The sequence below is a fragment of the Triticum urartu genome, unplaced genomic scaffold, assembly GCF_003073215.2.
Source record: "Triticum urartu cultivar G1812 unplaced genomic scaffold, Tu2.1 TuUngrouped_contig_6144, whole genome shotgun sequence".
Lineage (NCBI taxonomy): Eukaryota > Viridiplantae > Streptophyta > Magnoliopsida > Poales > Poaceae > Triticum > Triticum urartu.
Window position 1 is genome coordinate 1 of NW_024116880.1, and position 12,459 is coordinate 12,459.

Below are 12,459 nucleotides of genomic sequence, written 5' to 3' on the forward strand. Positions count from 1 at the left end.
CGGTGCATCCAAACCCCGTGATATGATACGCTCTATCACACATAAGCCTCCTTATATCTTCCTCAAAACATCCACCATACCTACCTATTATGGCATTTCCATGGTCATTTCGAGATATATTGCCATGCAACTTTCCACCGTTCCATTTATTATGACACGCATCATCATTGTCATATTGCTTTGCATGATCATGTAGTTGACATCGTATTTGTGGCAAAGCCACCGTCCATAATTTTTTCATACATGTCACTCTTGATTCGTCGCAATCCCGGTCCACCGCCGAAGGCATTCACATAGAGTCATATTCTGTTCTAAGTATCGAGTTGTAATTCTTGAGTTGTAAGAAAATAAAAGTGTGATGATCATCATTAGAGCATTGTCCCATGTGAGGAAAGGATGATGGAGACTATGATTCCCCCACGAGTAAGGATGAGACTCCGGACGAAAAATAAAAAGAGAAAAAGGAGAAAAAAGAGGCCATAAAAAAGGAGAAGGCGCAAAAAAAGAGAGAGAGAAAAATAAAAATGAGAGAAAAGGAGGGAAGGGGCAATGCTACTATCCTTTTACCACACTTGTGCTTCAAAGTAGCACCATGATCTTCATGATAGAGAGTCTCCTATGTTGTCACTTTCATATACTAGTGGGAATCTTTCATTATAGAACTTGGCTTGTATACTCCAATGATGGGCTTCCTCAAATGCCCTAGATCTTCGTGAGCAAGCAAGTTGGATGCACACCCACTTAGTTTCTTTGATGAGCTTTCATATATTTATAGCTCTAGTGCATCCGTTGTATGGCAATCCCTACTCCTTGCGTTGAAATTAATCGGTGGGCATCTCCATAGCCCATTGATTAGCCGCGTCAATATGAGACTTTCTCCCTTTTTGTCTTCTCACACAACCTCAATCATCATATTCTATTCCACCCATAGTGCTATGTCCATGGCTCGCGCTCATATATTGCGTAAAAGTTGAAAGAGTTTGAAAAGGCTAAGTATGAAACAATTGCTTGGCTTGTCATCGGGGTTGTGCATGATGAGAGCATTTTGTGTGACAAAAATGAAGCACGGCCAAACTATATGATTTTGTAGGGATAAGTTTTCTTTGGCTATGGTATTTTGATAAGACATAATTGCTTGATTAGCATACTTGGAGTATTACTATTTTCATGTCAACAATAAACTTTTATCTTGAATCTTTCGGATCTGAACATTCATGCCACAATAGAGAAAAATACATTTAAGAATATTCTAGAAAGCATTCCGCATCAAAAATTATGTTTTTATCATTTACCTACTCAAGGACGAACAGGAATTAAGCTTGGGGATGTTGATACATCTCCAACGTATCTATAATTTTTTATTGTTCCATGCTATTATATTATCTATTTTGGATGTTAGTGGGCTTTATTTTACACTTTTATATTATTTTTGGGACTAACCTATTAACCAGAGGCCCAGCCCAAATTGTTGTTTTCTTGCCTATTTCAGTGTTTCGAAGAAAAGGAATATCAAACGGAGTCCAAACGGAATGAAACCTTACGGAGAGTTATTTTTGGAACGGAAGCAATCCAGGAGACTTGGAGTAGACGCCAGGGAAGCTTCGAGGAAGCCACGAGGCAAGGAGGCGCGCCCTACCCCCCTGGGCGCCCCCTCCCACCCTCGTGGGCCCATCGTGGCTCCCCTGACTGACTTCTTTCGCCTATATATATCAATATACCCTAAAAACATCGAGGAGCAGAATAGATCGGGAGACCATCTTCATCATCCCGGCTCTCTCCATGACGATGAGGGAGTAGTTCTCCCTCGGGGCTGAGGGTATGTACCAGTAGATATGTGTTTGATCTCTCTCTCTCTCGTGTTCTTGAGGTGATATGATCTTGATGTATCGCGAGCTTTGCTATTATAGTTGGATCTTATGATGTTTCTCCCCCTCTACTCTCTTGTGATGAATTGAGCGTTCCATTTGTAGTTGTCTTATCGGATTGAGTCTTTAAGGATTTGAGAACACTTGATGTATGTCTTGCGTGGGCTAACCGGGGTGATCAACTTGCGCGTTCCGTGAACTTATGCATAGGGGTTGGCACACGTTTTCATCTTGACTCTCCGGTAGAAACTTTGGGGCACTCTTTGCAATTCTTTGTGTTGGTTGAATAGATGAATCTGAGATTGTGTGATGCATATCGTATAATCATACCCACGGATACTTGAGGTGACATTGGAGTATCTAGGTGACATTAGGGTTTTGGTTGATTTGCGTCTTAAGGTGTCATTTTACTACAAACTCTAGGGCTGTTTGTGACACTTATAGGAATAGCCCAACGGATTGATCGGAAAGAATAACTTTGAGGTGGTTTCGTACCCTACAAATAATCTCTGCATTTGTTCTCCGCTATTAGTGACTTTGGAGTGACTCTTTGTTGCATGTTGAGGGATAGTTATATGATCCAATTATGTTATTATTGTTGAAAGGACTTGCACTAGTGAAAGTATGAACCCTAGGCCTTGTTTCAACACATTGCAATACCATTTGTGCTCACTTTTATCATTAGTTACCTTGCTGTTTTTATATTTTCAGATTACAAAAACCATTATCTACTATCCATATTGCACTTGTATCACCATGTCTTCGCCGAACTAGTGCACCTATACAATTACCATTGTATTGGGTGTGTTGGGGACATAAGAGACTCTTTGTTATTTGGTTGCAGGGTTGCTTGAGAGAGACCATCTTCATCCTACGCCTCCCACGGATTGATAAACCTTAGGTCATCCACTTGAGGGAAATTTGCTACTGTCCTACAAACCTCTACACTTGGAGGCCCAACAACGTCTACAAGAAGAAGGTTGTGTAGTAGACATCAGTGACACTATAGTAAATATTATTTGGCTTTCTCTTGAGAGTGTGTGGATGTGGAAATACACGAATACTGATGCAGAGCTCGAAAAAGACAGCAGTTGGTCCATAGTATTCAAACTTCAGCCACAATGAAACCCCTACTTGCATGCACCATTTCTTTGGCATAATCCCGTCACTGGACAACAGAAGTTCCAGCATGCAATGACTGGAAGAAGTGTTTGTGATCCTTAATGAGGTGACACTTGTGGGCGTTAGTGAGTTACTCTGGTATCATGTTGTCTTTTACATGCCTTTCACTCCCATAATATATGTTTTCATTTCATAAGAAAGAAAAGCTCTTCCGGACAAGCAAGTGTTTTCTAGAAGAAATAGAATAGATTTTACTTTATTATGTTGTCCAGACCAGCAAGAATAATTTTTCAATTACCTTTGCTTCACTTCGCTTGTATAATAACTAAGCCACCACTACAGTTGTACTATGTTTACAGGCAAAGAAGCGGAGGGCTATCTAGGCGTAGCGATCGAAAGTGAACCAAAACCTTCTCGTTATTTTGGTTTAAACAATTGAGTTCCTTACGATTGAGTTTTTCTTTGTTGCTCGGGGACAATCAAGGTTTCTTGGGGTGGTTGGTGAGTAATATTTTTGTGATCATCACAATCTTGTTTAAACCAAATAATCCTGAAATCTTTGAGAAAATCACTCTGATATTGCCAAAAATGACTAATGAATGCGAGAGATCACAAAATCCTTTATTTAATGTGTTTCTGCAGGAAAAGGGCCTAAACCTGAAAGGATATCATCATATACAAGGAATTGTGGCGTTTGGTGATTGAGGCAAGTCCACAGAAGGCGCACCAGGCTCAATAGAACGCTAGACAACGCATGGTATGAGCGCCCCGCTCGTAACACTTGTCGTCAGCTCCAGATGGTCCACCTAACCACTTATATAAAGGGGTTGACGCCAGAATATCAACAGGTAGAGCACCATTCGTGAAACGGAGAACGAGAACCAATCTTCCAACCCTAGTCGTCGTCATTTCCCATCTCATCTCCATAGCCACCACCACCATCATCACCGTAGCAATTCTCTCCAAGTTAGTCATACTTGTAATCTTGTATCCTATCCGACAATCATTGTAATACATATTATCAATCAACCATTCATCTTTATGTCATCTTCAATGAGTTGATCTTGCGAACCGATCGCCATGTGTGAGTAATTCGGTAAGGCAATGGGTTGAGACAAGGCCTTGTAGTCCGATGTATTTGTGCAAGGGATCATTGAATGACTTTGAATAATAAGCGTCATGTATGTGTCTAATTGCAACGCACTTGTCTATTGTCTTCTTCTTGTTCTAAGGCCCTCGGGTACATAGGATCCTATAGATTGATCAAGGAGAAGGTAAAGAGCGAGGAGTATATGGAATGCTATCCCAAATAGCAGTGAGGGAAGGGGTTAGTACAGTAGCGAAAAGTTATTCCTTGGGAACGAATGAGGTGTAGTCAATAAATGTCCATTGTGTTTGTCTGAATATTTATTCATAATAATCGAGGTAACCCCGTGATACGTTAAGGGCTATCAATTGGACAACTAACTCTTAATGCATGTTACACATTGGTCAAGACGTACTTTGGACACATCCCCCACATCATTGTGTCACAAGCATATCATAGCAGTTGTCTTCCTGAGCTATGTTATTATCAAGATAAGATCCCACCGATAAGTATAAGGTTGTGAGAGTAAAACCTCATAGCCATGTATGTTTTAATACTAGTGTTTACACCCAAAAGGTTGTTAAAGGTCCGGTTGAAAACTGGAATTTATTTCGTTAGCAATAACTTGTCAGAGCCTTTGTTATATTGCACAACATCTCATGGGTTCGATAACTCAGGGGTCCTACTTGGGGAAAAAGCACAGCTACCTTCTGCAATCCAAACCGGATCTCAAAGGGCATCAAGCTCGAGCACAACATGGATCGGATCCTCGGGCTCAGATTCTGGCTGGCCGCAATGGGGATGGTGGCCTTCACCAAGGCGAGGGGCGGTTGGGTTATTGAGGACATCTTCCTCATGCTCCTCCTTCACCCGGAAGAGGGGCCTAGCTCCCCCGTGGTTGCCATCAGTGCCACAGATGCGCTTGGTCCGCCGCTCCCGCCAGATTTGTCTTTTTCGCGGGAAGATATACCAATGACTACCACGGGGAGAGTTTGCACCGCAGTTGTGCAGTTTCTGTGATGAGACGTTCCGCTCCACCGCCGCATTCAGCAAGTTGGCAAACTTCCGGCGTGGTGACATTATCGCGCGAAAGAGGAGAAGATGAAGGGAAAGGAGACGGTGAGAAGGAGATGGGAAGGGGGCTAGTGCTTGGGTGATGCGGACGCTTCGTCGTCGGGCTTTCATAGCCGGGGATGAAGCACAGCAAGTCGGAAAACTTCCGGCGTGGTGACATTATTGCGCAAAAGAGGAGAAGATGAAGGGAAAGGAGACGGTGAGAAGGAGATGGGAAGGGGGCTAGTGCTTGGGTGATGCGGATGCTTCGTCGTCGGTCTTTCATAGCCGGGGATGAAGCGGTGTGGCCATCCAAACAACCGCCTTGGAAATCAAGGGGAGTGGTGGCCACCATTAATGGCTCAGCGGTTACCGGTGCCCACTCGCCGATGATTAATTGGGGTGCTGATATGCATGTATGGGCGGCGCCGTGCTTCAAAGCCGTCCGTGGCGCGAGGTCTATGGCGCGAGGAGGGAGATGCTGAAACTTTCCTCCCACGTAGGTGGTTTGTTTATGGAGCGAGCTGCTCCATAAATTATGTTGATGGCCAGCCATATGACAACTCAAAATCACTATACTGCTAGTTATTATGCCGATCCGACCGACGCCTCTGCTATGCTAGAGTTGCTCTAACTCAATGGTTAACACACTGATCTCCTGTTGCCCTGCGGCGGGTGGCAGGAGCGGATGCGGAAGGGCGCCGGCCTGGCCGCGCGGGCAAAAATAGGCGAATGGCATGGGAAACAAATTATAGTTGAGCAATTGAAAATATTGCAATATTCATGACTATGATCATTCATGGCATAATCTCATATAGGCATTACGTCTAGGATAAGTAGACCGTTAATCCAATTTCATCTACTAATAATACTCCACCCCAAAATCGCTATCTAGCATGCATCTCAAGGTATTAAGTTTACAAGAAACAGAGTATCCCAATAAGCAAGATGACATAATATAGACAGGAAGAAGTCAATCAATATGACAAAACCCCGTCATTTTACCCTTAGTGGCAACAATACAATACATGTCTTGGCCTTTATTGTCCCTGGGTTAGAGAACTGCAAGATTGAACCCACTACTAAGCACTACTCCCACTGAAAATCGAACTTTGACAAATAAGATAGATAGATCAAAGAGCATTACAAAGGTATTTAATTATGCAGCAAGAAAACACAAATAGATTCAATTAAAATCAGTGAACAATCTGATCATAAAGTGACAATTCATCATGTCCCAACAAACACACCACCGATTATATCGAATTGACCTCGACAAGTATGAGAACATGGTATTGAAGACCCAAGAGAGAGAGAGAGAGATTTAAAAACCCGTAGGTCCTAAAAGAACTACTCACACGTGGTCATGGAGGCAGCAAGCACTATAAAAAAAATACACATCTATGACATTTTGGCCCGAACAAATTTTTTTCCTATCATGCTTATGACACTTCTATGACGTTAATTATGAAAAAACCCAGTATCATCATAGATGTGGTGGGCTCCTACTTCTATGACAAAAAATCATGATGGAAAATGGGCTTTTTGTCCTGGAAGGGCCGGAGACGCACCTGCATGACATTCTTTGGGCCGTCGATGATGGAGAAAATCATGGTAGAAGTGAGGGCGAGGAAAATATCAGGAGTTCCCGGTTACGGTGGGTGGTCGAGGCTGAGTGATGCAGTGTGGTTTGCGCGTTTCTCTCGTTCGCGCGCGTGGTGCGAGCCGTGTCGCTATAACTGAACCCGAGAGATCTCCTGCTGCTATGTACTGAAGCCGATCGATCGATCCCTTTTCTCCTAACGGACACTTTAGTCATTCTGACTGGTTCTCTTGGACCCCACTTAACAGTACGGTGGTTCCTATGACTCAACACAAAAGACAAAGAACTACGAAAGATCTAAGTCTTCGAGCTCCATAGGCTTCATATAGTGTCTTCTCTTGTCATAGTCTTCAATGTGAATATCTTCATATACCACCTTTGACTTCAATGTCTTCATACAGTTTTAGGGGTCATCTCTGGTAGTAAAACCGAATCAATGAGGAACTTCTACCTGTGTTATCCTGCAATTCTCACAAACACATTAGTCCCTCAACTAGATTTGTCGTCAATACTCCAAAACCAACTAGGGGTGGCACTAGATGCACTTACAGTTGGGGGGGGAGGCGGTGGCTCTAGATTGGGGGAAACCCTTGGCCGTCTCTGCGGCCATGATGTCGGCGGCGCCCCGGGCGTCGCTCTCCTTCCTGAAGGCGGCATCGAGATCTGACACTACCCTCTTCCTCCATGTTCCGGGTGAAAACCCCAAATCCCCGGATTGGGTGGTGACGGTGCTCGGGCGTCGTGTTTCTTCTTGAAGGCACCACCTTGGAACTGTGGTGTGGTGGTCGGAGGTGTGGCGATGGCGGTGGACTACCGAATGTCAGTGGGCTCCCGCTTGGCTGCTTGCGGTGGATGTGTTCCTTGCCGACGGCCGTGTCGAAGTCTGGGGTGTCGCTTGCTCGGTGAGGTAGTTGTGCTCTCGCTCTCTCCTCGGCAGCCTACTGTTCCTATCCTTCCACTCGGGGTGAGTGGCTCTGCTTGTCGACGGCGTTCGGGGGCAGAGACAGATAGGGGTCCAATTTTGGTTGGCCTAATGGAGGTGATGGAGCACGGTCTTCCTCTATCGGCGGGCTGCTCCCTTGTCCTTGTCGCGTCGTCTGCATGATCCTATTCGCCGAGAGCCTCGATGCTCAAGCCAGCGCTTGGGCATTCGATGTTTGTTAGCGGCTCTTTGGCATCTTGTATCTTTGCCGTTTTTCTGTTAGTTTGTTCCTCTTCTGTATTTGGATCGATGTAGTGGTGGTGTGCTTTATAATATAAAGCAGGGGGAAACCCTTTTTCTTTAAAGGTTAACACACTGATCTTCCTCCTCGCAAAAAAAAAACACTGATCTTTTTTATCTAGCTTCCCTTTGCCTCGGCCACAACAGTTGACATATATCTAACCAGAAAAATCATTGGAGCCGGTGATGATTACATGGACACGACGGAGCAGGAGGGGCCTCCGGACGAAAATCGGTCACAAATTGTACAAAAGCCTCTTGACTAGACGTGAGAAATTATGCAAGGACTAGATCGCTCGTGGACCGGCGAAAGCCCCTCTGCCTTGCCCCCATGGGACAGCACGTCGGCCACACACACACCAGCTCATCATCACCTGCACACGTACCACTAGTGTACTACAGCCCTCGTCTCCATCAGAAATAATAATACCCGAATTCCTCTAGTAAACAGTAATGGTTATTGGGAGTGAACGCACGCCACTAGTGTTGCAGTTCCCGGGGGATAAGTGCTGAGCTGGATTAGATAGCTTGATCGCTCCAGCAATGGTTTCTTGAGTAGCTCTGTCACCTGTTGTCTCATAGCTGCCTGCCTTACAGTACTATAACTCTCTGTGTTGCCATCACCATTTTCAAATCATTTCATGTCATGAAAATCCCATGGGAACCGCTACTTATGTTGCCATCATCTTCTTGATGAATCGTTTTGAGCCGAATTCGTCACAACATTCGAGGAAACAAAATATACATGGTGCAGCGCGTTCTGGTTGTTAATTCATTCAACTCGTCCAAAAGTTCCAGAGTGACAAATGATCTGAAACAGACATTGAGATATATATGTGGTAGTAACGAATAATGGCTAGCTCTGGTGATAATCTAAAACAAATTTGTGTGGACGATCGTCGATCCTAGATGACGGTACGTGGAACGACGCCGGGACTTAACTAGTGCAAGGATACATTTGGACGGCCACCTCCTCACGAATATATCTGATGTGATATATACCCGTAAACAAGCAACAACGGTGATCTGCATATATTAGTCCATATGATATGTTAAAAATGGACTAGGTTCGGCCCCTCTACGACATTAGCTTCTGTATTAAAACACTAGTTTAGAACAGCTGATGTTTCAGTGCCATATGTGCACCCTTCCTGTTCCTGGGGCATATGCCCGCCGAGCTAGGGCACTTGGATTCCAAGGAGGAAAGGAACAAAGATGGCACACCATCACCATGCAGTATATATATATATATATCAAGAAAAAACAAAGGCGACAAGCAAGCGACCAACCAACCAAACTGAAGATGGAGTTACTGCTGCAACATGGAGCTCATGCCTGGCTGCTAGTATTGCCGCAACAGCGACGCTCCCGTCGCTGATTCGATGGCTGGAAACTAACTAGAGAACACGGAAAGCGAACCGAAAAGGAACAAAAGCGGGCCGAAAGGCAAGGGCCGAGGCTAGACCGGCCGGTGAGGATTTTTGTTCCTTTGGTCACCGTGACCAGTGAGCGATTTCACCACCGTCATGCCTGCCGGCCACTTGGAGCACCGCACAGTTAAGATGCTTTTGTACTACTCGTGTGCAGTGCAGCCACCACCATCACATCTTCTTCCTCCTGGTGTGCTCCCTGATTCCATTTCAACCCCGCCGGCAGTGACAAATTCTGTCGATCGCCGGCTCCGGACGTGCCTGGATCCTTCTTCCGTCTGTGCTCTACGCACATCGGGATCAGTCTAGGCTAGATACCGTGTGCGGGCAGCGGTAAATTCATTCGTTCTAACCTGGTAAGCTTTGTTAAAATAGCTCACAAGTTGGGATGAAGTGATGAGCACCTGTATATATGTGGCTACTCTTTTCTAGCTTTTTTACGTTACCCCTAAACTAGATATGTACTAGTGCGTATTGGACAGTTGAGATATCAACAGCTTAGCTTGTGCAACTGGAACTCGATACATATTTGTTGTATATATGGCGGTGACGACTGATGAGATTGCATAATAAAGCTTGAGTGTTGGTCGAAGAAGCCATCAACGCATTTCGTCGAATCATAAACGATCCGAAGGGGGGGAATGGATTCTGGATAACAAAGTGATCGATCTCAACAAAGGGAAAGCCGAGTGCCTGACAGCTAAACATGAAACAACAAAGTGGAGACATGAGAAGAGCAAAGCCATGAATCAGTGTCCATCTTACATGAAAGCGTTTCTTGCCATTCTGGTCGTGAGTGTGAGTCGTCCAATCCATGTCAACTGTGTGTGCGTATGTATATCACTAACCCAAAACGTTTCTTTTCCGTTGGCTCAATGGCTGATGAACGTGAACAGTTCAACGGTGACATAACTTTCCATGCCAGAAAAGAAATGTTTCTCGCAGCTAAGCTGTCATCACGGGACTCCCTAGTCGCCACGGTTCAATTCAGAGCCGCGGGTGGCTCCTGTTCCTGTCCCTTCAAGCTCGTTTTTTTTTTTTTGAAACGGAGGCAATTGTTTTTAAGTTGAGCAGCGATCGAGCAACCAACTGAAATAAATCGAGCGGTCCATGAAGCGACTTGTGAACCCTCATGACTCATTTTCATTTAGGAAACGCTCATGACTAATTAATACAGCTATTGCGCTAAGTCAACGAGGGGGACCTGATCATGATCTGCTTTCCATACTAGTATTTCATGTGATTCACGCTGATGCTAGAAAACCGCTAAGAAACTCGGCTCGCTAATCGGAAGGCTAACGGAGGGAGGTAATGAAATGAACATAGACGGACCCATCCCATTTGTCATTTCTCCTGATGTCACTGCACAACTTGGCGTTGTTCTCAAGCTTGTTCACTAGCGCCAGGTCGCGGTTATCTATTGGCCGATAAGCCAGGCGAGGAGTATAAAATCGGAGGAGTGGCTCCGGTAAGTATCACCGGAAAGCGGCCTTGATGTTGTGACATTTCTGTGGCTTTGTCTTGCTGCGCAACTTGCACACTGAATATTTGCCTCTTTTAAGCTCCCGGTCCTAAACTTTAACAACTAGATGACACTGGAGGTCTCGTCAATCATGTCACTTCCCCATTATAACTAGTACGGGCGCTCTTGTCTGATTCCCTAACATCACAGGGAAGAACGGAAAGTAGGATCTGTCTAGGCCCCTTGGCTCTTCTCCGGACGCTAACACTTTCTTGATCACAGCATCAACAAACCATTTTTAATTAGTGTCAAAAAACGTCTTACATTATGGGGCGGAGGGAGTGGTTGATTAATTAATTATCCCCCTGGATCCATCGTGTAATTTCAGTCGTACTCACCCTTCTCCTAGCTTGCAAGTTTGGTCCACATACATAAGACGATGCTGACTTACCAGAAATCAGGTAATTACACCGTAACCCATACTTAAACCCCCCGTAATTTCCTCCCTTGTGACACGTCCGGTTTGTAGTCTAGCATCCAAAGTCTGCGAGTGACCCTAACAGCCGATGACCTGGAGGCTTTCACATGCTTCACGCACGGTCCCTTCCCATTTTTTGCTTTATGCGTGTACACGGACGCTTTCCAAGTCCAAGTAGCAAAAGCTTGCAAGCCAAAGGCACAAATAAGTAGTGGTAGCTTTTGGCGTATCACGACGTATGCTAGCTGCTGCTACTACCATCCACGCGGAATATCCCCAATCTCCCAAGGATTTGGCATCAAGATCAAGATACAGGAGAAATGAGAGCAAAGTGAGAGACACCAGTGTGGGGTTTCAGACTTTCAGTTATTCAGAGGAGGAGACATGCACGTTCATCTGGCCAAGTCCTTGATTTATTGCTTCGGCTAAATACGAATAACTCGCGTACAAGTAACCCCGTTTTTCTTTATTATACCTCCTGCTAGTAGTAATTTACAAGCAAAGATCTGATCGACACATACATATACATATACTAGGACCGGCCCGGCATGGTGTGCATGCTGCATTAATTCCTGACTTTCTGAACTCCCCCTCCTCTCCTCGTGATGGATACTGTAACTGTTTTCCCGGCCAATGCTGAATTCCACGTGAAGATCACCTGTCCGGCAGGCTCGGGTCGGATCGGGTTGCGCTTGGGGTGTCAGACTGAAGGTGCACCGGGAGCCAGCGGCGTCTACGCGGTCACCGAGGTCTCGATCGCCACGCGGTCGGCGTAGAGGACGTCCTCCGCCTTCTCGGCCTCCTCCCACAGCTCCCGCCGCGCCTCCCGGATGTTGTGGATGCTCTCCAGCGCGTGATCCGCGCCCTTCACCCGCTGCGACGTGCCAACCAGCACCGTGTGGAGGCCGATTCGCTTGCCCGCCTGAATGTTGCGCACGCTGTCGTCGAAGAAAATCTGCGGTAAGCAAGCGAGTTCGACTTCGTTAGCTGACGTACGGTCAAACACAAAACTGAAATGCTGCAGGTAAATATTCGAATGTTCTGATAACTGAAACTGTGGTGACTTACCGCCTTGTAAGGGTTGACGTTGGCGATCCTGAGGGCCGCCTCCATGGCGCCGACGTTGGGCTTGCACAG

At 45.5% G+C, this 12,459-nt stretch overlaps 1 protein-coding gene across 1 annotated transcript; it reads right to left on the bottom strand.

The window, feature by feature from the left end:
- Positions 1-11,767: 11,767 nt before the first annotated feature.
- LOC125530207 lies at positions 11,768-12,456 on the bottom strand (the record flags this gene model as incomplete). Its single annotated transcript, XM_048694606.1, has 2 exons — positions 11,768-12,277; positions 12,391-12,456. Coding segments are annotated over 2 exons (288 nt in total), but the record flags the coding sequence as incomplete, so codon positions are not given.
- Between the last annotated feature and the right edge of the window lie 3 nt (positions 12,457-12,459).